The following is a 24,172-nucleotide window of genomic DNA, read 5'->3' on the forward strand; positions in this document are numbered from 1 at the left end:
CTTACTTTTGTATCAGATGGCAGGGAAACTGAACACAGCAAGGAGAATGCAACTTTATTTTAGAAGGTGGGAGCCAGCAATGCTCTTCCTTCCATGAAGTTCTCCTGCACCAGGGCTGGAGGGGAGAGGGGAATTGTATGGTGAGGCCCTGCAGCCCAAATAATTTCACCCTCCTGCCATGTCCCTTTCCACCCCACCATGATTATAGCAGAGATGGGCATCACCAGGAAAAGGGAGAAAAAAATACTCCTGAAATCTATTTTGCCATCATTTTGGGTGGTAACTGGTGAGCTCAGTTGTGAAAGCGTGCTGACCACCTCTGATACACTGTGGATTATCTTTTCTTTACCCACAGGTGACTTTTGCTCCTTCCCAGCCATTTAGTTAGGTAAATAGAGATTTGCTTTGGGAGATACACTCAAGGCTGACATAAATCCTGGCTTGCAAAGGAAATGAGCCATTTTTCCCCCTTTAATCCCTCCCAATGAGCAGCAGGTTCGTCAGTGGTGGGGAAGAGCATTGGGAAGCAAAGTTTGCTGGGAAACCTTGTGTTGGCTGCAGGATCCAAGGCATTTTGGAGTGACTACCCTGCATCCTCATGGTTTTCTGCTGCTTTCTGAGGCTGGGCATGGTGTTTCTGGACAAGAAAAAGTGGCTGAGGGTGGGTGGTGGGCCAGAGTTTTCTGTCTGCTTTATTTGTGGGGCCAGATTGCAACACAAGGTTGCTGACCTCCATCTTCGGAGATGCTCTGTGGCCTCTGGTTAAGGAGAAGGTTCAGGCACACACCATGGGCTGTTCCATCCCTCTGGTGTTGCTGCAGTAATGATGTGCTGTGTTTCTGTGCTCCAGGGACAGCCCAGCTCTCAGGGAACCAAGCCCAGCCCCATCCTCCCGGCCAGTGTGGAACCACCAAGGAATCACGGTGTGGACCTCAGGCTGTCCTGCCAAGCTGCTGCAAAGAAATCTCCCACCAGGAGGGGGAAACGAGCCGGCAAGCAGGAGGAGGATGGCAGAAATGGTAATTAAGGCTGCCCTCGGGCTCATATGTCAAGCCACAAATAATTCAGATAATCATGTGTGGGCTTAGCCACAACAGCGTGCTGGCCACTGTGAGTCACAGCTCCTGCAGGGAGCCCAGGGAGTCAGGAGGGGCAGGGCTGTGGCTTCAAGACCTGGGGGGAAGATGATGCTCCCCAACTAAACTGGATTTCCCTTGGCCCCTCCACGTGGCAGCAGGTCCGTCCAGCCCTACTGCAGGCACTTCTCTGTGTTTAGAAATGGGATGTTTCTTCTTTGAGCCACTGGTTTGGTTCTGTCAGATGGCAAAATGATGTCTCTGTTCCCAATCTGAAAGTTTAATGCAGAAGAAATGTCTGACACCATGTCTTTGACCATTTCTGCTGCAGTAAAGGTGATGAAAGCCTTACACGTGCTCTAAGTGCAAAATGCACCACCACAGAGGTGTAGGGAGACAGGGCAGCTTCACATCAGCTTTCATCAGCAGCTGAAGTGAGACACAAGTCTCCATCCATAACCCTATGGAGTTTCAAAGTCCCTTTGTTCACTAATGGTTTAATCAATGTAAATTCATTCTGTGAACAAGCCAGAAAAGGAACTTACAGATACCAAAACCCATGTGCTTTTTCTCCATGTGGTTTGTTCCCTTAGCACAGACGGGTGGTGGATGGATTGCAGAGAGGATCAGAGCAGAGAGGTCACACCAGACCTGCATGTAACCCTTGTTCCTGCTATTGTTCAGTGGCAGATGCTGAAAACAAACATTAGACATCTTTTTTCTGTCTATGCACCAGCAATACAGAGAGAACAGCACAGAAAATTGCCCTCCTACAGAGCACTGATGCCATCAGAGCTTGTGTGCTTAAAATCTGCTACTGAACTCAAACTTTTCAAACTTGTTTAACCCTTTTCTTGTTCCATTTTTATCTACTCCACCCCTGTAGTTGTTCCTGATAATTCCATTCTGCCTTATTATTTACTGCTCATTATTTGATGCATCTTCTCCAACTCCCCCAGGATTTACAGCCTGCTCTCAGCACCAGCCTCTTGTCTCATTTCCAGCCCGATGAATCCTCCTCTCTTCAAGCTGTTTTACTGTGGGAGTTGCTCAGTACCCTGAACACCTTTGCTGCCCTTTGCTGTTTTATTTTTGTTGGTTCTTTTTTCTCAGTTTTAATACACTTGGATGCCACAGCAGAGCTGACCTCTAAGTGGCACCATCACCATAAAAGTATTCTCCAATTATTGCTGAGTGGTTTTACCTGCAGGTTCTTCACTGCTATGGTGAAAGAAGCTGTTCTTGACCAAAATAATTAAATTAGGAGCATAAAATTTTCTAGTGGAGGTGATGATTTTGAGATGGGGAAGATGATGTACTGGAGAGGATGCCCAGATGATATATGGGGTCTAGTACACCACTCCAAAAGAGCAATTTTGTCATGGAATCATGGAATCATGGAATCATGCAATTGCTAAGATCGAGAAGACTGTTATGATCATCAGATCCAACCATGAGCCCACCACCACCATGTTCACCATTAGTCTGTGTCCTCAAGTGCCATGTCCACACAAGTTTTGAACACTTCCAGGGATGGTGACTACACCACTTCACTGGGAATTCTATTCAAATGCTTTACAACCCTTTCCATGAAATTTTTTACCTAATGTATAATCAAATTTATTTCTTCTGATGTATAATCTCCTTTGGGGCAACTTGAGTCCATTTTCTTCTGTCACAGCACTTGCTCCCTGGGAGAAGGGACTCACACTCACCTCACTACAGCATCCTTTCATCTCCTCACCTCCTTTCAACCTCCTTCCATCACTACAACCTCCTTATCCACCTAGATCCCTGTGGATGAAATGCCAGCAGGATGCTCCAAGCAGCCTGGCCTCCCTTCCCTCACACCCAAATGCCATTTTTTCCCCTTCTGCAGCTATTTTTCTCCCAGGTGTCTCTGTGACCTCTATTTCCACCACACAGGAGCTGGGTAAGACGTGTCCCTTCATGAATGGCAGTGGTGCAGGAAGTCAGGACAGCACGTGGACCCTTCCCAACTTGCCCAGTAAGTGCACATGGACAGCCACAACGCCTGCCAGCAAGTCTCCACACTCCTGTATCCCCTTGTAAGTAATTCCTCCGTGCTGCTCATTTCAGGGTGCAGTTCAGCACCTTTTCCTGGAGGTGAAGTGCTGTTGTTACACCAGGACGGTCATGGCCAGAAGCCAGTTGTTGTGTTAATGATGGTTTATTTTCCAGATGGCAAAACCAGCTTAGTAGCTCCTCTCCAAGAAGACCTTTTTCACTCCCTTTTATTTTGCAGAAAGATGTGGCTGGCTCGAGTCTTAGCTCTGTGTTTCCTACAGCATCTGCTTGTTTAGGGAATCTCATTTTAGATGGCCGAGAGACCTTCACAAAAATGGATTTATCAGAGCCTGGCCTTTTAGATCAGCAGCAAATGGCCACAGTGCAGAGAAAGGTGCTTGCTCTGAGCTGTTCTTGCCCTCACAGCAGCAGGTTCCCTTCCCAGGTGACGTGAGGGCCCAGACTAGACTTGACAAGAGGTGCTTTAATGACCCTGCAAACCAGACACAGACAAGCTACTAAAGATAAGGCTCTCCCATAAATGTCAGGGGAGCTGCAGTGCAGGGATGTAAAACAGGAATCCGGCTCCAGGAACTGGAGCCCATGGGAGGTGCAGCACTGCTCTGCATGGTTGTGCCTGACCACATGCCAGGCAGGGCAAGGCCAGGGCACAGCCACCAGCATGTGGGCAGCCCAGGGCAGCCTCTGGGTCAGGCCAATGAAGGAGGGAGGAGTGGAATGCAGAGCCCTGGAGCTGATCCAGCAAGCTGTGCATCCAAGCCACTCACTCAGTGCAGCCCCTGCAGCTGGTGCCCGAGGATAGAATCAGCTCTTTTCACTCAAAATTATTTTTTCCCCTCAATTATCATTCTGAGCAGGATAGCATTCTTGTTTTTTAACAGTTTGGCATCAGGTGCCATGGTGGTGCCAGTGGCTGGGCCCATCCCACCCCCAGACAGCAGATGGAGAGACATTCCCCATCCCTGGGCATCAAACACTGCTCTGGGAATGGAGTCTGGCTGAGGGGGCCCACACAGCACTGCTGGGGCAGGAGAAAATACACTGGGGCACGCCACACCTTTGCAGCAGTGCGTGGAGGGAGATGGGGTTTGGTTTCCCTGCTCTGAGTAAACCACAGAGGGCAGCCAGTGTAGCAAAAATCTCTGGATTTCCTGAGATTCCCAGGTGAAATCTGATTGAATTTTGGGGGTAGAAGCAGAGGGAGGAGACAAGATGTTATTTTAATTAAGAATATTAAATATTTAATTTTTTTTTTGAGAGATACAGAGGTAGTCTAGAATATTCTTTGAGCCAGTTCTGACCCACTATAACTTCAGCAGGAATCCTTTGTTTTGCCAGGACTGGTTTTACCCTTGTTGTCTTAAGGAGCAGCAAGCCATGACTAAGAGCTGGAATCTTAGGGGAAAACCATCCTTGTCCACTGTCCTGAGCTGATAGCAACAGCTGCAGGATGCAATCCAGATGTGTAATGCAGTAACACAGGTCACTGTCAAGAGAGCCAGGCTGGAGTTAAACATTACCTGAAGGAGCTGGAGCCTCCTTGTGCCACAGCTCAGCCCCACTGAAACCCCTGAGCATTTCAGTGGCTTTTGGAGCAGATGGGCAATGGCTGCAGCTGCAGGGGGAGCTCATTTCTTGATTGAAGCTTAATTATTCATTATTGGTATTATTGCCTCACATTTGCCAGCATTCAGTGGAGCCTGTGCTGTCTCTGCAAACACTTCCCACAGAGGGAGAGGTAACAGCACATCCCATCATTTCTGGGCTTGGGATACAAGGAGGCTGGATGCTCTTGGTAGTACAGACCTTCACTAAACCCCTGTACTCCTGAAGGGCAAGAGGTGTTAGTATCACGCTTGCAAAACCTGGAGGGAGGGGTGTGAGGGCTCTAAGTAACCCAGTGTGTCACCACATGGGCTTCCTGCCAGCACACAGCCACCTGCCTGGCCCTGCCAGGGACAGAACCACTCCAGTTCAAGGGTCAGAGGGTGATAAGAAGTGAGGGCTGTGCAAAGCAGAGCTGAGCAGTGAGGGAATTGTTGTCACCCCACTGGCAGAGAGGAGTGCTTGGCTTGTGACCAGGGGCAATAGGATGTGGCCCAAACAAACACAGCCCCCAGCAATCTGTTCCTTCTGTCTGTGAAAGAGCTCAGGGGTGTGAGCTCCCTGGCAGGGTGTGTTGGGCAAACAGATCTTTTTCAGGTGGCAGTTGCTGGGGTTCTTGGCTTCTGCTGGAGTCTGACAGCAATTGGCAAATCCAGGCAGCTGGATTTGACTGATCACAGAGCTGCGTTTGATTGCGTGCAAAACACCCTCAGAACCCTCTGTGGTTTGGGCTTCTCTGATGGCTTGGAGCCATCCTGGCAAGTTTGGGAGTCCTGGCCAGCAATACTTGGCCCAGAGGCAGCTGGAAACATGGGGAGCAGAGATGGGGCTGGGTGGGATGGGGAAAAGAGGAGGAGCCTTGTGCTGTGTCTCCCACAGCATAAAATCCTAAGGCTTGCCAGCATCTTCTCATTTATTCTAGATCTGGCCTAGGGCCTTGCAGAAGAAAGCATTTCAGAACAATCCTGAAAATTAATGAGCTTACTTTTAATGTAAAAGAGCTAATAACTCATGATGGAGAACTGTAACTAACTCCTGATGCTATTGTTGATGGGGACTTTTTCTCTTGGAGCTGGGGTGTCTTTTGGTGGCCCTGATGAAGTAGCTAAAACTTCACTCACTCAGATTTTGTCTTGGTTCACGTTGCACAACAATAGCTTTGACTTGACTTTTTTTTTCCCTGCATTATTTCAGGACAGAAGAAAAGAAGATCTTGCCCAATATCCTCAAGAAAATTGGCTGCACCCCAATGGTCCGAATCAACAAGATTGGGAAGTCCTATGGGCTCAAGTGTGAGCTCTGTGAGTGTCCCCTTCCCACCAGGTTTTTGCATGGGTGGTGCTGGAGGGGGCTTCAGAGCAGGCTCTGAGAGAGGAAGCACAGATGGGGAGGGGCAGATGTGGCTCATGTTGGGCTCTCCTGCTCATTAGGCAGTAATTTCTTGCACCAAACAGGAGGTTTAGAGCAGCAATGAGCAGGGGGGTAATGGAAGTGAGGCATCTCTCCTCCCAGATGGCAGCAGCATAAGCTCAGAGCAGAGCTGGCCTAAATCTGGGGATGGATCTAAGTCCTCTCCCTAAGGAGATACTAACATAGCTCTGGTGCTGTCTCATGTAAGGGCTGGCTTTAGGCTGGTCCCCTACAATCACAAGGATGATAAAATCACATGTGTGCATGTGGACTTTTCAGTCTCCTTTCCTGGAACTCCTAACCATAATAATTAATTTCATCCAAATTGGGCAGAAAGACAGATTGTCAGAGGCAGAAAGTCCCACGAGTGTCACACAGCTGAGTAAGGGGAGACTTGCTGAGCACTCATCCTGAATGAAATGGCACAGCAGGACCTTGCAGTGCTGTGGGGCAGCTGGGAACCCACAGGGCAGCCAGACCCCACTGAGCACACAGACACATGGAGTGTGCTGTGCTTTCCCACCTGATCCCTTCTCAGGATCTGGGATCTTTGGGCCACTACACTGCACTGCCTCACCCTGCCCTCAGTGAGAGCTGAGGGGACATTAGGGGACCATGGGAGGGAGCTGCTGCAGGTGGGAGGACAGATGTGCAGTGCCTGGTGCACCTCTGGAGCAGCCTGTCCCTTGGAGGATGTCTGCCTGGTGCTTTAGGTGCTGGGAGAGCCAGGCAGATCCCATTTTCTGGGATGGTGTCTCCCTCCCCTGGCACAGGAGGGGAAGGAGAGCAGAACAGGCAGAGCAGCTACGCAGTCCTGGCTGGTGTCAGCACAGAGCCCCTTCCCAAGCAAACACAGGAGTGCCTGCAGCACAGCTGCCTCAAGGAAGCAGCTGGGTGGGATTGCCTGGTGTTTTCTGTGCCCCCCCAGGGATCCTTGTGCAGCTGGAGTTGTGGCATTTGCGTTATAAAATGTAATGATGAGCACAGTTTTTCTTTTCTGGCTGCTCAGGTACGGGGCTGATTTCTCAGCCTCAGGGAGCTGTCTCTGCTAGGGTGAGGTGAATGACCCCTGGAAATGCCCATTTCTCCCTGTTGTTCATAAAACAGAGCTCAGTAGCACCAGTTTTGATGCAGATTTTCATCAAAACCTTGGTAAGAAGAATCCTGTGGTTTGGAGGCTCCAGTGAGGACTGAGATGTGCCTTGCAATTTGAACGTGCCTGGGAAAGTTACTTGGTTTGTTGCCAGCTCATTGAAAAAAACCTGTAATTTTGTCTGACATTTGAAAATGTTTTTTCCATTGCTTGTTTTTTTGGGGATTTTTAATGGCACCCCAGTCAGGACCACAGATCACCCCTGGAAGGTGTGATCTGGGGACCTTTTTAGATATCTATTAAAAACCTCAATGTCCCAGGATAGACAGTGAGACCTTGCCGACAGAAGAGTCCTCAAGGCAAGGCAACAAGGAGTATTGTGCCTGTGTGGGACTTCCCACCTTGCAATGACTATGTCCAGCTGATTTTGAACCCATCATGGGCTTTAAACCCATCCAGGGTGCAGGAAACATGGGGGAAAGAAGGGCTCTGCACAGGTCATGCTGATGGATAATCCCAGAAGAGCAGATTCCTCTGAGCAAAGGACCATCCTGCACAGGAGGAATAGGTGTCCTAAAACTGCAGTGAGGCCTGAGGGGAGCAAGGGGCTGGTGCCTGATGGAGTCTCCCCTTTCCTTCCCTTTCCAGTGGCAAAATGTGAGTACTTCAACGCGGGGGGCAGCGTGAAGGACCGTATCAGCCTCAGGATGGTGGAGGATGCAGAGAGAGCAGGAATTATCAAACCAGGAGACACCCTGATTGAACCCACTTCAGGAAACACAGGTGGGAAGGGCAGGGCTGCTCCCTCTGCCGGGGTACTGGGCAGGGTGGAGTTTCTGAGGAGCTCTCGCACTTGGGGTTACAAGGTCGGCTCTGGCTCCATCCTCCCCTCAGCTCCCCTCCTGGGGGCCATGGGCTTCCTGGGATGCTGAAGTGCCTCCTTGCTGAAATTCCTGAGGGTTCTATGAGAGTCCCACAGCTGCACAGGTGTGCCTGGAAGGTCTCCTTGTGGCAAGGCAGGCAGCATCAGCAGCTTGGGCAACCATGGGTGTTTTCAGGCTGGGAAGCTTTTGAATCCTCAGAGGTTCCCAGAGACCATTCCCTTGATGGGTTGGAAGAGAATTTCTTTGCTTTTTGCCCTTGTCACTGTCACTTAACAGCCCACCATATTGTGTCACCCCAGCCACCAGCAGACATGGAGCCAAGGGACCTGTGCTCCCCCAGAGCTGTGTCCCACGTGGATCCTGCTGGCTCCCTGCCTGCCTGGGGCTGCTGGAATGGCACCAGGCTCCCTGCAGCCCCTGGCAGGGACACACTGCTCCTTCCTGCTGCCTCACCTTCCTGTTCTAACTGGGAGCAGCTGGCTCCATCCATCACCCCTGTGAAACTGGAGCAGAGGTGACAGGCTGTGTCCTCTGTGTCTGTCCCCCCACAACTGACAGTGCTTGAGGGGGAGGGGAAGGCACTCCTGAAGCAAAATCACCTCTCTCCTGTGTTTCCAAAACCACAGGAAGATGCCTGAGCCTCGGTGAGGGGAGAAAACTCTCCCCAGCCCTGCCATTCTCTGAGTGCCACACTGGTAGACCCCTGGGAGCAGGAGCGATGCTGAAGCACCACTTGCCTGTCAGCACATCCTCCCACACCTCCTGGTGCTCCCAGCACATCCTCGTGGAGGATGCTCTCCCCTATAGCTTGTCAGTGACCACTTCATGGTTCCGTGCAGGAGAGAGGAATGTAGGAAGTGGCAAGTGCTGGCTGCTCTTGCCCAGTGCTGCTGCCAACCAATTCCCTTTGCTCCCACCACGCAGGAATTGGGCTGGCACTGGTGGCTGCACTGAAGGGTTACCGCTGCATCATCGTCTTGCCAGAGAAAATGAGCATTGAGAAGGTCAGAGCTCTGTATGGTTTTACCCCACAGCCAGGGAACATCTCCTTCCTCCCTCTCTCTCCTCTCCCTTCCTGGAGCCCTCTCCTTTAAAGGCCAGCGAGCCTTGCACCCCCACTGCCACAGCTGCTATTCACAAAGTTGCCTCTTGAGGGAAAAAAAAGCAGCCTGTGAGGGCCTGGTGGCTGTGTGGTGTCAGAAGTGCAGCTGGGGTGGTGGGATAGCCAAACACAGCGTGTGGCTGCAGAGAAACAGCAGGATCTGCTGCATGTGAAAGCACAGCAGGAGAGGCAGGCAGGTGTCAGGGCTATCCTGCCAGCCCTGCTCACTTCCCCTCTGACATCTGACAGATCATTTGCCCTCACTGTGTGTTTATGGCTTTCTTTAACCTGGAGAAACTTAGAATTGCCTGAGCTGCTTTCTCAAGGTGGTGTCTTAAATCACTTGCACGAGAGCTGGTGATCAGGTGAACACACTGTCCTGAGATGGCAGAAATCCCTCCCTGGTCAGCCAAGAGCCCCACAGACTGCTGAACTCATGCCAGTGAAGCCAGACCTGGACCCTGACCTGGCTCAAGAATGAGCCCTTCTCCAAAGTGTCACCCTCATTTCAACCTAAATCTCACTTAAGCTCAGTCTGGATCAGCTGCCACCTCCAGCTGCCATGGGCTTCACCTCCAGGTGTCCCAACACTCCCCCTCTCCCACTGACAGCCACATCTCCCAGAGGAGACACCCTAGGGCAAATTTGCTCCTTCTTTGTGTTTGGGGAGAGAAGGGGCTTAGAGCAAAACCAGCTTTTGTTGTCCCCTTTGCATGCTGGTGCTCCAGTCCCAGCACACAGGAGACACTGCTCCCTGTCCAGACCCCTCTGCCCTTTTCCTCTGGCACCAGGGAGCAGCACACTGTCACCTCCCTCCAAGTAGGACAGGGCAAGAGGCCAGGCTTGAATCCGTGTGCCAGCTTCAGGCAGGAGGCCCCAGAGCATGTCAGACATAGCCCAGTCCAGAATTGGACATTGTATCTCCAAATGATAAATGTCTCCCGCATGCAAAGCTGCTGTGGCATCTGGCACTGCCCTGAGGCCCCAGAGGTTCGGGTTACCATCCCTACATGGGATCAGTTGTGTTGATCTCCTCCTTTCCCTCCCCAAGGTCGATATTCTGAAGGCACTGGGTGTTGAAATCGTGAGGACCCCCTGCACCCGCTTTGATGCCCCCGAGTCCAACATCCGTGTTGCCTGGAGGCTGAAAAGTGAAATCCCAAACTCTCACATCCTGGACCAGGTAAAGTCCAGCCCTCCACTGACCCTCTTTCCCAGGAGAATTTATAGTGTTCTCCACGTGTGCCTGTGTTTGGGGGCTTCATTCAAACCAGAGGCAGATCTCGTCAGTGTTTTATGGCATTTGAAACTCAATCGCTGCTCTGCAAAGCACGGGGGGAACAGAAAAAAAAAGGACACTTCCAAACCTGTGACACTTCTGCCAAAGCCTGCATGTGGGCGAGGCTGGGTTTTCTTGCACAATTCAAAGGCTCCTCAAATTGCTTCACGTTTAACTTTGACCTGGAAAAAACCCCCACTTTTTAAGCCTAGCTAGCAACCTCTGTTCTGCCTCAAAAATAAACGTTATGCTGTAAAGGGCAAACCCTGGTGACTCATGCCAGAGGTTCCTGCAGTGCTGGGTCCTGGATAGAAGGGTACTTGGTCTGACTCCTGAGTAAGGAGCCCCTGGAGTGCAGGAGAGTAAGGGAGCTCCTTCCTTCTAAGAAAATAGTAGCTCAGAGACTGAATGAGCTTCTCAGAAGCTGCCTGGTCCATGGGTGTGAACGTAGGGTGCACAAATATCAGTGGTGCAAAATCCCTCTCTGCATGAGAGCTGATGATCAGGACAGCTTCCCCAGCCCACAGCTCCCAGCCTTTGAACCATCCCTACTCCTAATGGGCACTAAGTGCTGGAGAGTGAGTGTTTGTGGGCACATCCAACCTTCCAGTGTGGAAAAATCCCAAGGGGCTTGGAAATCTGTCCCAAAGGGACAAACAGGAGAAATACGTGTGAGCTGTTCTGCTGGGCTGGTAGTTTCCCCCTTGGCAGGGAGAGGAGGGGGCAGCTGCCTGCTTTGGGTACAGCTCTGTCAGGAGCTATTGCTGGTTTGGTATTTGACCTGCTCTTCACACGGTAACTCCTGCTGTTCTCTGTTGGAATAAACAGTACCGAAATCCGAGCAACCCGCTGGCTCATTACGACACCACGGCTGAGGAGATCCTGGAGCAGTGTGAAGGTCTGTGCCGATGCCTCTACGTGCAGAGGGCTGTAACCATCTCCGAGAGGCTTAATTTACATCATTTATTGACCTGAATGTCTAGAAACAGCTCAGAGGGCCTCTGGAGGGGCAGGCAGTATTATCTTAATAACACAGACACGCAGGGTGTAGCAACCTCTCCTAATCCACTCCAGATACACCTCAGCCTGCAGGGCTTCCCGGCTGTCCCCTCCCATTGCAAAAGCCTGGGGGAGGAGACCAGAGGCTTCAGAAATTCAGGCTGTACCTAGAGGAGAAAGAACATGTCTCGTGGTGGCCACAACACCTCTGTGACCTGCCAGGTGGGAACACAAGAGGTCCCACGAGGCCTTACAGGGGAATATAAATCCACCAAGGCACGGCAGGCTGCATCTGATCCAGCATTCTCATTTGCAAATCAAAATAGACTCAAAAAGTAGTGACACTGGAAGTGAGGGCTGGGGGAGGACAAAGGGCTAGCCCAGTCCACGTTTGTGCACATATAAGTGAAATTTATTGCCAGTTCTGGGAGCACTGTAAAACGTGAACAGGACTTGAGGATTTTGACTGGAGAGCAGTTATCAGAGCAGTAAAGCAGTCAGGTATCAATGGGAACAAGAGAGTCCCAGCCTTCCCTCCACTACAGTGTTGGGATTTCCTCCAGCTGTGGATTGCAGGTTCCCCTTTCCCAATGCAGCTGCAGCATCAGGTTTTGAAGGCCAGACTCCAATTCTGCCCCTACCAGTCCTAAACCCGTGTAATTTCAGTGATGTCAGTGAGGTTGCATCTGACAGAGGCAGGTGCCAGGGCAGAGCTCAGCCCTCCCCCCACTGTGGATGCCAACACAGGCTGAAAAGTTGTACCTGTTTAGTGATATTCACGTGTGGGATTTGCTTTGATATGCTGTGGTTTGAAAGGGATGGATGTGCTGAGATATTCCCACCCTTAAGCCACAGAATCACAGAATATCCTGAACTGGAGAGGATCCACAAGGATCATCAAAGTCAAACTTCTGGTCCTGCATAGGACACCTAAAAAGTCACACTATGTGTCTGAAGGTGTTGTTCAAACACTCCTTGAGCTCTGGCAGGCTTGGTGCTGTGACCACTGCCCTGGGGAGCCTGTTCAGTGCCCAAACACCCTCTGGGGGAAGAACCTTTCCCTAATATCCAACCTAAACCTCCCTTTACTCATCCTCATGCTGTTCCCTCTGCTCAGGAGATGCCAAAGATGCAGAAATCTTGGAGAGCTGCAGTGGGAGATCTGGAGGTCACCTTCAGCCCCCTGCAGTGAGGCAGGACCAGCTTTGCTCAGGTCCTGCAAGCTCATCTGAGCTTCTGCACAGGACCAGGCTTTGGCCACCAGCATGGCCTCTGCCTCACCTTTCCTCACCTGGGGTTCTGGTGGACACAGGCTCTGCATCTGCACGGGGGTCTGAATAGAGGGGAGATGGTGCTGGGGGCTGTGCTGAGTCCTTGCAAGCCTCTCTCCCCCCTGATCTGCAGGCAAGGTCCACATGGTGGTGATTGGGTCTGGCACAGGAGGCACCATCACTGGTGTGGCCAGGAAGCTGAAGGAGAAGTGCCCGGAGTGCAAGGTAAGGGGGGAGACAGGACTGCCAGGGGTTTTCATGGAATCTCAGAACGGTTTGGGTTGGAAAGGACATCCCATTCCACCCTCCTGCCATCAGCAGGGACACCTTCCACTAGAGCAGGGTGCTCAGAGCTAGCCTTGAACATTTCCAGGGATGGGGTACCCACAACTTCTCTGGGCAACCTGTGCCAGGGCCTCACCACCCTTTATAGTAAGGAATTTCTTCCTAATATCCAATGTAAATCCACCCTCCTGCAGCTCAAAACCATTCCCCCTTGTCCTTTTCACTGCATATCATTTCCTACATAACCCCACAGCCCACCTGAGGGAGCAGTTGTTGTCTGCACCTATTTATTTGTTCACAGCAATCGTGGCTTTTGTTGGAAGCAATTTGGTGATGTTTAGGTTGATCTATACCCATCCAAGTGCCCTAGAGACCAAAGTTTCCACAGCCCCACTAAAATCTCCCTCTGCCTGGTGCCTTGCCCCGTGCAGGACACCCTGGGGAGCACAGACTGCAAATGCTTCTCCTCTGCAACTGCAAAACCCTGTGTGCTTTATGGTTAACATCAGTCACGATGCTCATCCTGCAGAGCTCGTGCTTTAAGGCAGGCTGGAGGCATGACAGTCACTGCCTCTCTGGTCTGGATCAGTGATCCCTGACCCACCAGAGGGGTGTGGACCCACCACTGAAGGACTGGGATGTGATGTTTCCTCCCTGGCAGCATGCAGCTGCGTGTGGAGCAGTGTCACCATCCCTTCTGAAGCTGTATGCTGAGGGAGGCACCTCAGCCCAGACACAAAGCTGTAAATAACCAGGGAGGTGTCACCATCAGCCAGCACAACTAGATCCAGGGAGGATGTCTGTGTCCATGGGTTTCCACAGGTTGGAGCTCCCTGGCTGGCTTCACCTAGAGCAGATTAAGGAGCTCTGGCACTGTCCTAAGTGGCAGGCTCTGCCAAGGGGGTGATGACAAACACCTTGAGAGTGATAACATTTTAAGCCACCAGTCACTTCTGTAACAGCTGAAGACTACCTAGGATCTATTTAAAAAGACAGTGAAAAACAGCACCCTTTTATCCTGGAAGCTCTCCATGCTGCCAGTGATTAGGAATATTAATGAATATCAGGGGAAGGACACATTGCTGATAAGGGTGTGGATAACTTTTCCTTTGAGTTTCGTGTTTGGCTGTTTCTGAACTCCCATTTTGCTCTAACAAAATGCCTTCCCCTCCAAGGTCATTGGCGTGGACCCCGACGGCTCCATCGTGGCTCTGCCCAGTGAGATGAACAGGACCAACACCACCACCATCGAGGTGGAGGGCATTGGGCACGACTTCATCCCCACTGTCCTCGACAGATCAGTGAGTAACCATGGCAGAGGGGCCTCTGCCTGACCCCTGGCCTTGCACCCAGCCTGCTCAAGGCCAGAGGGGTGGTGGCCTGTCATTGCAGAGATGGTCATGACATACAGAATGCTATCAAGTTCTCAGATGGCTCTTTATTATGGCTACATGCTGTCTTTTTTATATAGTTTTTACATAGTTTAATATAATTTTTACAAACCTCAAGGGCAACTTCTAATTAGTTAATAGGTTTTTTGTTAATTATTCGATTAATTAGTAAAAAAAAAATACTTGTCTATCAGATCTATCTATTCTTAGATTATTTACATATTTTCTTTACTGATTCTTATAAGACAAATGCCTTTGTATCACAAGTACACTTATTTTTCACCCTCAGAATAATTATGTTAAAAGAACTTCTCATTCTCAAAACAGCTTCCTGTAAGAACTTACAAATTACTTATTAACTACACTTAGAAGAAATAATAGTAAAAATAATAAATTTAATAATTTTACCCTACTCCTACAGTGGCCCTGACATATCTTCCCAGCGCAGAACAAGCTGTTGTGGGGGGATTGGGACACCCAGTTACTTTCTGAGTAACTCTGATTGTAACTGACCCACAAGGAGAAGGTAAATAGAGGTGAAAAGCAGGCATGTAACAAACACAGTGTGAGCCTCCTCTGCTCAGCCTCACCCTTGTTCAGAGTGTGCCTCTTTTGCTGTGATCACACAGATGTCTGTGCTGGGGCTGCTCCTCATCACACCACTGTTTCCTGAGCCTTCTCTGCCTCAGGCACCACACACAGGGAGCAGAAATCCTGCACCATGCACAGGCTGGACAACAGGATCCAAACCCTGTAAGACAGCAGATCATGAACCTCGTTGTTCTTGTTGTCAAGTTCCCTTTCAGTTCATCACCTGCCACAGAGCTTTAAATCCCTAACACAGGCTGCCTGTGTTCCTCTGGCTTCACTCTAGAAAGGTGCCTCACAGCCTCAGACCCCAGATTCTTTCTGCTTCCAGATGTTAACTACATCCCTGCTGTCAGCACATGGCTCTAGAGCTGTCACCTTAATAATCCAGACTGATTCTTGTGGCCGGATCTCATTTTGGCAAAACCATTAATATACTCTGGCCTGGGATATCATAAATACTCTTCCACATCCCAACTCTGGACCTGTCAGGCATCCCTAACTCTCCAGGGAAAGGGTGCTGGCTGGAAAGGTGTGAAGGTCTGCAAGTAAGACCATGGATGTTCTGAGAAATGCTTTCAACAAGTGTGGAAGGCAGCTCAGAGCTGCCAGATGGCGTGGGCATCAGCACCATGGTGTGCCTCAGAGGGTCAGGGCAGCCTGGAATGACATTGCCAGGACTCATCCTCCTTGCTTTCTTTCCAGGTGGTCGATCAGTGGTACAAAAGCAATGACAGAGACTCGTTCCTCATGTCCCGCAGGCTGATCAGAGAGGAGGGGTTATTGTGTGGTAAGCACAGTGCAGCCACAACAGTTTGTTCTCTTAACAAACCTTCTGAACCCCATCCTTTTGGGACTAAAACGCTCCAGGTGGGTGCCCACTGCATTTTGTGTCTGCTGGGTAAGCAGGGCTGAAAGGCTGAGCCTCGGGCTGTGCAGAGGTCACTGCAGACTTCAGAGGTGTGTCCCTCAGCCTGGCCTGGGGTCTGACTCATGGGCCACAATAATTATAGAAGCAATAATTCTCTCTTTACTGGAGCACTTTTGCAGTGGAACTGGATCTTCAGGCAGTGTAGGGTTACACAGGCTGAAGGGAGGATTAGTGGGGCTCGGGGCAGGACAGGTGGGCTGTGCCAGCAGCTCTGCGAGCCGTGCTCGGTGTCACTGCCACACCAGAGGTGCCAGGTTTGGACCAGGGAGGTTTGAAAGTAAAGAAGGTGTGAGATGTTCTTACTGAGTATTTCTCCCCGTGCCAACAAGCCGTAAGTGATCCCACTGGCTTCCCAAAATGAACAAGTGCCCTCAGACAGACCCTGCCTGTACCCTAGGAGCCTCCACAGAGCATCAGCGTTGTTCTCAGCCTTCCCTTACACCAAGCACACAGACACAGGTCTGCATCCAGGACCAGACACTTTGTAGGCTTGTAGTTACAGCTGATAAAAACCCTGAGCACTCATATGCAGGGAGTTTTGGAAAAGATCAGGCTCTATATATGTAATGAAACACTTAAATGTTGACTTAACCTAGCAGGCATGGAGTCACTGTGTTTCAACAGAAACCACTTGTTTGAACTCAACCATAATTTGTGAACAGCTTCGTGTTCCCTGAACTGCATTTTTCAGGGCTGTCCCTCGTTTGTTTGAAAAATGTGACCCAGGGATAATTAACCTGCTGTAAAATACGTGCTGCCTTGAATGCAGTGTGTAATTGGCACACAGATAGAGGAATGTGTTTGACTTCCAGTACTCAGACTGGTGGAGGAAGAATTGCCTCTGTAAAGCAGGGACCTGCTCTCCCTACGTGCAGCAAACCACATGTGTGCACACAGACACGGGGAGCGTTCAAGTCTTCCACATCACGTTGGCCTGGTATTCCAAGCATGAATGTAATGTTTATGGGTTTTTTTAGTCCTTACAGTGCATTTAAAGCCAATCTTTGGCTGCCAAGTATGTCAGCCAGAAGCTCTAGAACTGGTGTGGCCTTCTGCTCGTGCAAAGGGAGGGTGCAGTGTGGGCAGCGTGTTCTGAATGTCCCTGCATGGGACCTTGGTCTGCCCACAGAGTCACCACAAGAAATGGTTCATGAAGTTCAGGAGGTGACTTTTATGCTGCCTCAAAAGCCCGAGAGCCACCATATGAACATGTCCCATCAGTCACTACCTCTGCCTGGCCCTAAAGCCTACAAGGCTTCGGGATTGATTGTCCTCCCATCCCAGCGTCCCAATGGGGTGCCACCTCTGCACCCTTAGCTGGGGCAGCCTGTGCCTCCCACTCCAGGGGAGTGGCCCTGTGCCCTGGGCAGCCCTGACACTTGTCTCCCTGTCCTTGGTGCCCATCCAGGTGGCAGCTCAGGCAGTGCCATGTCCGTGGCTGTGAGAGCTGCCCAGGGCTTGAAGGAAGGTCAGCGCTGCGTGGTCATCCTGCCCGACTCCGTCCGGAACTACATGTGAGTGTCCTGCTTCCTCCCCTGCTTCCCAGCATCAGGGTGGGAGCTCCCATGGCCTTCTGTCACAGGAGCTGAGCCCAGGTGCTTGGGGTTCTGTAGAGCCATCCCAATAAATCTGATAGCAAGGCACATGGAGTGAGCCCAGAGTTGGGAGTCTCCCTCAGGCAGATCACAGGAAAAAAGCAAAATAAACAACAGGGAGAAACAGCACATCCCCATGGCAATCACCTGGGGATAGGTGTTGGGACACTTGGGGTTTATTTCCTCTTGTCACTGACTTATTGCACGGAGCAGGACTCAGCCAAGCTACACTTTCTGAGCTTGCATGCCTAAAGTTAGGAAGGCAAATAGCTGGCGTGCTTCGAAGAGTTACTGAGCACCCGATGCTCCTGTTGACCTTAAAAGGGGCTGAGAGCAGCCAGCTGCAAAAATCATGAGAGCCCCAGGGGCAGTGCTGTGGTCTGGTGCATGAAACAAAGCACGACTTCTTCTGGAAGCCTCACAGACTCGCTCTTTGTTGGTGATTTCTAGGTCCAAATTTGTGAATGATAACTGGATGATAAAAAATGGATTCCTAAATGATGTCCAGGAGCACAAACCTTGGTAAGACAACTTCTGCTGGGATAAACTGTGCTAAGGGAATCAGCTTTCTGAGTCTGGAAATCATTATCTTCAAAGGAAAATGTTCTCTTTCAGTATTTAGAAAAAACACAGTAAAGTCCAGACCCCTCTGGGGAGGCTGTAATGTCAGCTTCTCTCTTTTGAATGGTTATCTCTCAGCTCTCCAATCAAAGTCTATAAAGGAGCCACTTCTGTCCCAAAGTAGCTGATCCACTCCCATGTAGCAGCCCAGGCCACCTAAACCGTCTGAAAACCTCTCTCTACTCCACATCTGATGTTCAAAGGACCATCAGGCTGCTCTGGAGGTGGGTCCCTGTTGTAGCAAGCCCCCTTTCAAACAGCTCTGCAGCTCTTTTCAGGCAGGGAATAGGAAATTTTCACCTTCCAGAGCTGCTGGCCAGAAAAGATGGCCAACTCTGCTGTCCCTTGGACACCACAGAGAAGGAGTCCCCTCAAGGCAGGGAATCACAGGCAAACTGCTGATGCCAGTGGATGTGTGGCTGGGCAAATGCCAGTTGTTTAGAAAAGCTCTTGGTTTCACCCTAAAGACAGCAGGTATTACTGATGTCACCTTCTCCTTTACCAAAAGTTATTGTAAAGTATTTCCTAAAAATGTAATACATTTCCAAGGCCTCTTGTGTCTGGTTGGAGTTGCTCTTGGCCCTTCCAGGCTCTAGCATTGCCTTTTCTGCAAGGACTCAGGGCTGAAATGTTTGGGGAGCTGCTTGTGTTCCCCCACCAACAAGATCAGCTTGTCCCTCATAAGTCACACGAGCATCTCTGCCAGGCTCTCTCCTGCAGGAGCTGCAAATGCTGCCTTGTGAGGACCAAGGATACAGAACAAAGGAGTAAAACTGGTAGGTCACCCATTTATGAGCTTGCAGTGAAGCCCTCAATAGCCTCCTTGGATTCAGGACAGCTCAGCACCTTGCCAGCTGCTGGTCTCATCCCTGCCTCTGGAGCTGCATGAACACCGGGCGTAGGGAAGGCTTGGCTTCAACAAGACCTGGCCGTGGTGGCAGTTCTGCTTTGGGTGTAGGAGTGGGGCTGGCTTTTCAAGCAGACAATCCCTCATCTCCTCTGGCCTTGCCCCCTGCTCAAGGCCACAACTGTGCAGCAGTCACAGCTCGGCGCTGCCATTTGTCTTCCAACAGGTGGTGGGACATGAAGGTGCAGAAACTGAATCTCTCGGCCCCTCTCATTCTCCTCCCGGAAGTCAGCTGTCAAAAGGCAATTGAGATCCTCCAGGACAAGGGATATGACCAAGCTGCTGTTGTTGCTGAGTCAGGGTAACTATTTCTGCTCACTACAGAGACGGGCATTCATACAGAAAAATCAGTCAGGATGAGGATAAAGTCCCATTTACTCATTCAGAGCTGGGGCTCCTCTGTTGGACTCTGATGCATAAAAAGATCATCTGCCTCCTTGTGAAGATTCATCAATAGAACTCCTGTAAAAGATCCAGTTAAAGCCCAATCCAGTGCCCACCAAACTCAGAAGATGCTGGATCAGTGCACAGGCAAGGGGAGCCCAGGGGAGTGAGAACTGGGGGGAAACCCACAGAAATAAGCAGCTGGAGAGCCCACAGGTTTTCCTTCTCCCAGCTGCTCAGTCCTGGACTGCAATAGCAGATTTTAACTACTGTGAAACCAACAGCTTGGTGAGGACAAAGACTTCCTTGTTCTGCTCAAGTGAGGAGAAACCTGGTGCCTCCCACTGACTGCAGCAACAATTTAGTCACTGACTTCAACCAGAGCAGTTCAGCCCCTACATAAAATGCATGTTCTACCTCAGATCTGACCTTCTGGCAAACTCCCTGTTCCCTTACAGGCTTATTTTGGGAATGGTGACCCTCAGCAACACCCTCAGCTCCGTGCAGGCTGGAAATGTGGAGTTCTCAGACCCTGTCACGAAGGTCACCTATGACCAGTTCTCAAAGGTACCACTGGGGCTGGGGCTGGTGCCAGCCTCTGCTGGGGACAGGGAGAGAGGGAGAGGTGCACCTCCACACCCTGGGGTGGGAGAGGAGCTGGGAGGTGCCAGCCTGTGTCTGGGGCCAGGGAGAGAGGGAGAGGTGCACCTCCACCACCCTGGGGTGGGAGAGGAGCTGGGAGGTGCCAGCCTGTGTCTGGGGCCAGGGAGAGAGGGAGAGGTGCATCTCCACACCCTGGGGTGGGAGAGGAGCTGGGAGAAGAGGTCGGTGAGGAGGCAGAGATGTGAAGGCAGGGAGGAGTGGGGAGGGCAATGGTGACATCGTAGAGATGAGAGTAAGAACAAGCATTTATAGGAACTCTGCTGAGCCAGCAGGGTTTAGATGGGGGAGCTTTCCACACCAGGAGCCAAGCACTGACAGGGGATTTCATCCTGCTGGGGAATCATCACCCTCCAAAATCGGGGCTCAGCCGTTGCCAGGTGAAATCAAATGTTGGATGTTACATTTTGTCCTGTTTAGATCGGCCTGGAGGACAGCCTGGGGAAGCTTTCCTGCATGCTGGAAAATGACCACTTCGCTATTGTTGTACACGAGCAAATACAGTGTAGGTACCTGCAAAAACTCCCCACAGCCTTGGCACAAGTGTTGCAGAGGGGAAAGGGAAATTCTCAAGCTGACTTGGGCAGGTGTCAGTGCAGCTGCAGCCCCTGAGGCTCTGCACGAGGGGATTGTGCTCTGCAAAGCCCTGGAACTGCCCACCCTTCACCCATGACTCTTCCTGACACCACAGAGATGAGGGGAGAGGGGCAAAGCAAGCCAGGAGTACATCAGGGATTTCTGATCCTGATTTCAGAAATCCCAGATCTCTGACCCCAGACTTATGTAGCCCAGGGGCAAGGTCAGAAGAAGCATTTGACCACATTAGGTAAAGCCTGGGTGAATTCAGGCACCTAAGTTGAGAAAGCTGAGAAATACTGAGTTGGGCCACGAGCAAGCCCTGTGGCACAGGTCATCAGGGGCACTGATGTGTAGCCAGGGGCAGCAGTGTGTGAGTCTTACCTGGACCAGGGCTGGGTGTAGGGATGCTGTGCCAGTCTGGGAGCACCATTAAAGCAGGTTTGGTTTATTCTCAATCCACTGCACAGCCACCTTCCCTTGGTGTGGCAAACCAACCCAGCAGAGTCACCTGCAGCAGCACAGCAGCAGCATCAGGGTTGCTGAGACATCAGTGGCAGCAGGGATCACCCCTTGTGCCTCCTCTGACCCAAAAAAGGTGTGGTGCTGCTCAGCACATCTGACCTGACACACCTTTCCAGTGCAATTACACCAAAAGACTTCTAGGAGTACAGATTTGACCTTGGCTGGGAAAAGTGAGCAACACAAAAAAGCCATCAGAAGAGCCACGTTTAGGTCTTGTGGACTAGAGCTGAAGGTGGAGTTATGCTGATTTGATGGCATCACACAGTGAGCATGCAAAGCCTCCTTCAGGTGAGCAGTGGGTGACACTGCCAGCAAGGGGCTGCCTGCCCAGCTGGGGGCCTCCAAAACCCACCATGCTCCAACATCCCAAACCTTCCATCTCCAGAGCCTGCTTCCCCAGAGCCCCACCAGCTCCCAAGCTTGCAAGTCCATCCATGTTCCCACACCAGGCTGCAAACAAAAATCTGTCACTCAAAACTGCCTTTGATGCACATTTCCAATTCAGTCACCAAAATTAATGCCAGGCAGAATTCCCTTTCTCAGCTATGTCAGATATAAAATAAGGAATATCTCTTTTGTATCATGTTTTGATACAAATTAAACAGTATCAGCAAATTAAATTACACTCACCAAAAAATCCAGCCAGCTGTCTGCAGCACCTCTTGCTCCAATTTTCAAACAACACCCACTTGCTTTTCCAGGGCTGCTGTTTTAATGCTGTCACGATTACCCCCTTATTTATTACGTTCTTCCCACACCTGTGGAGCTTGCATTTTATCTTGTGTTTGGACTCTGGTGGCTAGTTTTATTTTTATTTAAGAAAACATTTATCAGACAGTTAAAACAATTATTGAAGTGCTGTTTCATTAATGGTGGTGTGGGTTGTTATGAGAACAGAGTAGAAAAGTGCCGGACTGCTGCTTTTAGAGAGTCTCATTAGTTTGCTCTGAAAAGTTTTGTGGTGATAGGAGCAGGACTGGAACAGAGGTTGGTTAAAAACAACTGGGAAATTAAGTTTCCTGCTCTGGGAAAGGTGCGTTATTTGCAGAAAAACCCTCTCTGGTGTGATCACAGTAACCTGACTGAGCCTCCATCAGTCATTTCTGTGGAGGTAGAGCTCAGGCAGATGCTGTCCCTGTTAAGGTTTTCTTTTAATACATGAACAGCAGCCTCTGCACAGCTGGAGGGTGATGAGGGCGCTGGTGGGGGTGTTCTTTTTCATTTTTTTTTGCCATTAAGCTGGAATTTTCTGTGCTTGCAGTCAGTGGAAACGGCAGCTCCTTCACGAAGCAAACGGTGTTTGGTGTGGTCACAGCCATGGACCTCCTCTCCTTCGTCAGCAACAACGAGAGGAAGCAGCAGAACAGCTCGGCTGCCCCCGCCCCTCCAGCAGGTCCAAACCACCTGGTCAAGGGAGCCTCTGGCCCCATCCAGCCAACAGTGTCTCAAAATGCCTAAGTGGAAATCGTGCTGTATTGTATCTGTGTGCCAAATGCCCCCCACAGTATCACTAAAGAGGAGATAACTGAAGGAGTTGTGTTTCACAGCCGTGTGTGCTCACATGGAGCTTCCCGGGAAGGTGGGAAGGTGGGGATGGGAAGGGGATGGTTGTTACCACACAGATTTTAGCAGGAGGAGGTTTGGTGTGTTTGCCAGCTGCAGGTATCTGTGCTCTGCCTGTGTTGCAGCTGCTGAGAGTTATCCTGAACCCCCTGGGCCAGACCCCATTTCTGCCACAAGAGCAGCAGGGCTGGGGACAAGTCCCATCACTGCTGCGCCCTTCTGCCCCTCTCTGCCCACCCCAGGCACCCCCAGGAGCCATTCCTCCTCATCCCTGGCTATGGTTAGCTCCAAGAAGGCTGCAGGAGAGGTCTGACAAGGAGGGAGGAATGGGCGGGACACAGAGAGCCCCAGAATGTGAAAGGTGCCAGCAGGAAGGGTGGGAGGGAAAAGCCGAGGGCTGCGATGAGCAGAGGGGATGAGGTGCTGGGCTGGTGGGGAAGGGTCACCCTGGGGTGGCAGCTGGGCTTTGGAAGGCACCTTCCTCACCTCTGGGGGAGCTGCTGGCACTGGGGGCCTCATGCATGACCCCTGTGAGGGGACAGTGAAGGGAACCCAAACAAGAAGCAAAGACTCAGTCACAGAACGGTAACTGGGAGAGGGGCTATGGCCTCATCCCTGAATTTGCATCCTGAGAGCTCCTTATCAAGGGGTGGATGGGAAGGCAAGGTTTGGTCCTAACTTTGCTGTCAGGCCATTGTGTTCTGGGAACTGATAATAAGGGTCAGGAGAGCCATTTGCCATGGCTACCAAAAGCATAAATGAAAACAAATGTCAAGAGTGGGCTGTGGGACCAAACTGAAGTGCCATTGAAACCCAGTTTGGGGGAGCTGCTCTCAAAAGACCCAGAGAGGTTTACAATCTTTCTATAAGCTTCAGGAGCTGCTCCAAGATGGCAACAACCAGTTTCAATTTCAGCTTGCTGCTAAGTGGCTACTCCATATTCTCAATCTAATCTAGTTTGTACAAGACTTTTATTAAGTTATAGAATGCTGAAGTATTTACATTTAGGAAAAGTGTCTCTGCCGTCTGTTGTTTCCTGAGTGACACTAGCTATTATCAGATTTTCTGAGAATTTTTGCTCGAGCAATAACCATATTTGTCCAGAAAAACAAAAACTGATTAGCTCAACCCTCATAGCATAGTATTTATTTTAGCAATTCTGTTGCACAGTGAAGCATGTCAGTCCATGCATGTATTCCAAACCCACGTGAGTAAGTCTGAAAGTGCCCCATAACTCCATCAAGCCCAGAATTGAGTCTGAATCTGGGCCAGCCTGGCTGTTTTGGATTAACCCAAAGCCCAGTGCTTCCAGCAGCAGCAACAGGAGGGCTGCAGGGTTGCAGGGCAGTGGCTGCAGCTGCAGACAGGCTCCAGGACA

General features: G+C 50.7%; 1 protein-coding gene across 1 annotated transcript; it reads left to right on the forward strand.

Moving 5' to 3' along the window:
- Positions 1 to 823: 823 nt before the first annotated feature.
- On the forward strand, positions 824 to 22,799 carry LOC134548696 (cystathionine beta-synthase-like). Its single transcript, XM_063393588.1, is given in 18 exon segments — positions 824 to 905; positions 908 to 984; positions 987 to 1,019; positions 3,003 to 3,145; positions 5,925 to 6,031; positions 7,882 to 8,016; positions 9,042 to 9,121; positions 10,271 to 10,402; positions 11,327 to 11,396; positions 12,902 to 12,993; positions 14,229 to 14,354; positions 15,738 to 15,822; positions 17,372 to 17,477; positions 18,009 to 18,080; positions 19,253 to 19,387; positions 19,929 to 20,037; positions 20,551 to 20,635; positions 22,493 to 22,799. Coding segments are annotated over 18 exon segments (1,866 nt in total). The 3' UTR covers positions 22,690 to 22,799.
- Positions 22,800 to 24,172: the final 1,373 nt, after the last annotated feature.

This window comes from Prinia subflava, chromosome 3 (genome assembly GCF_021018805.1).
Source record: "Prinia subflava isolate CZ2003 ecotype Zambia chromosome 3, Cam_Psub_1.2, whole genome shotgun sequence".
In the NCBI taxonomy this organism is placed as follows: domain Eukaryota; kingdom Metazoa; phylum Chordata; class Aves; order Passeriformes; family Cisticolidae; genus Prinia; species Prinia subflava.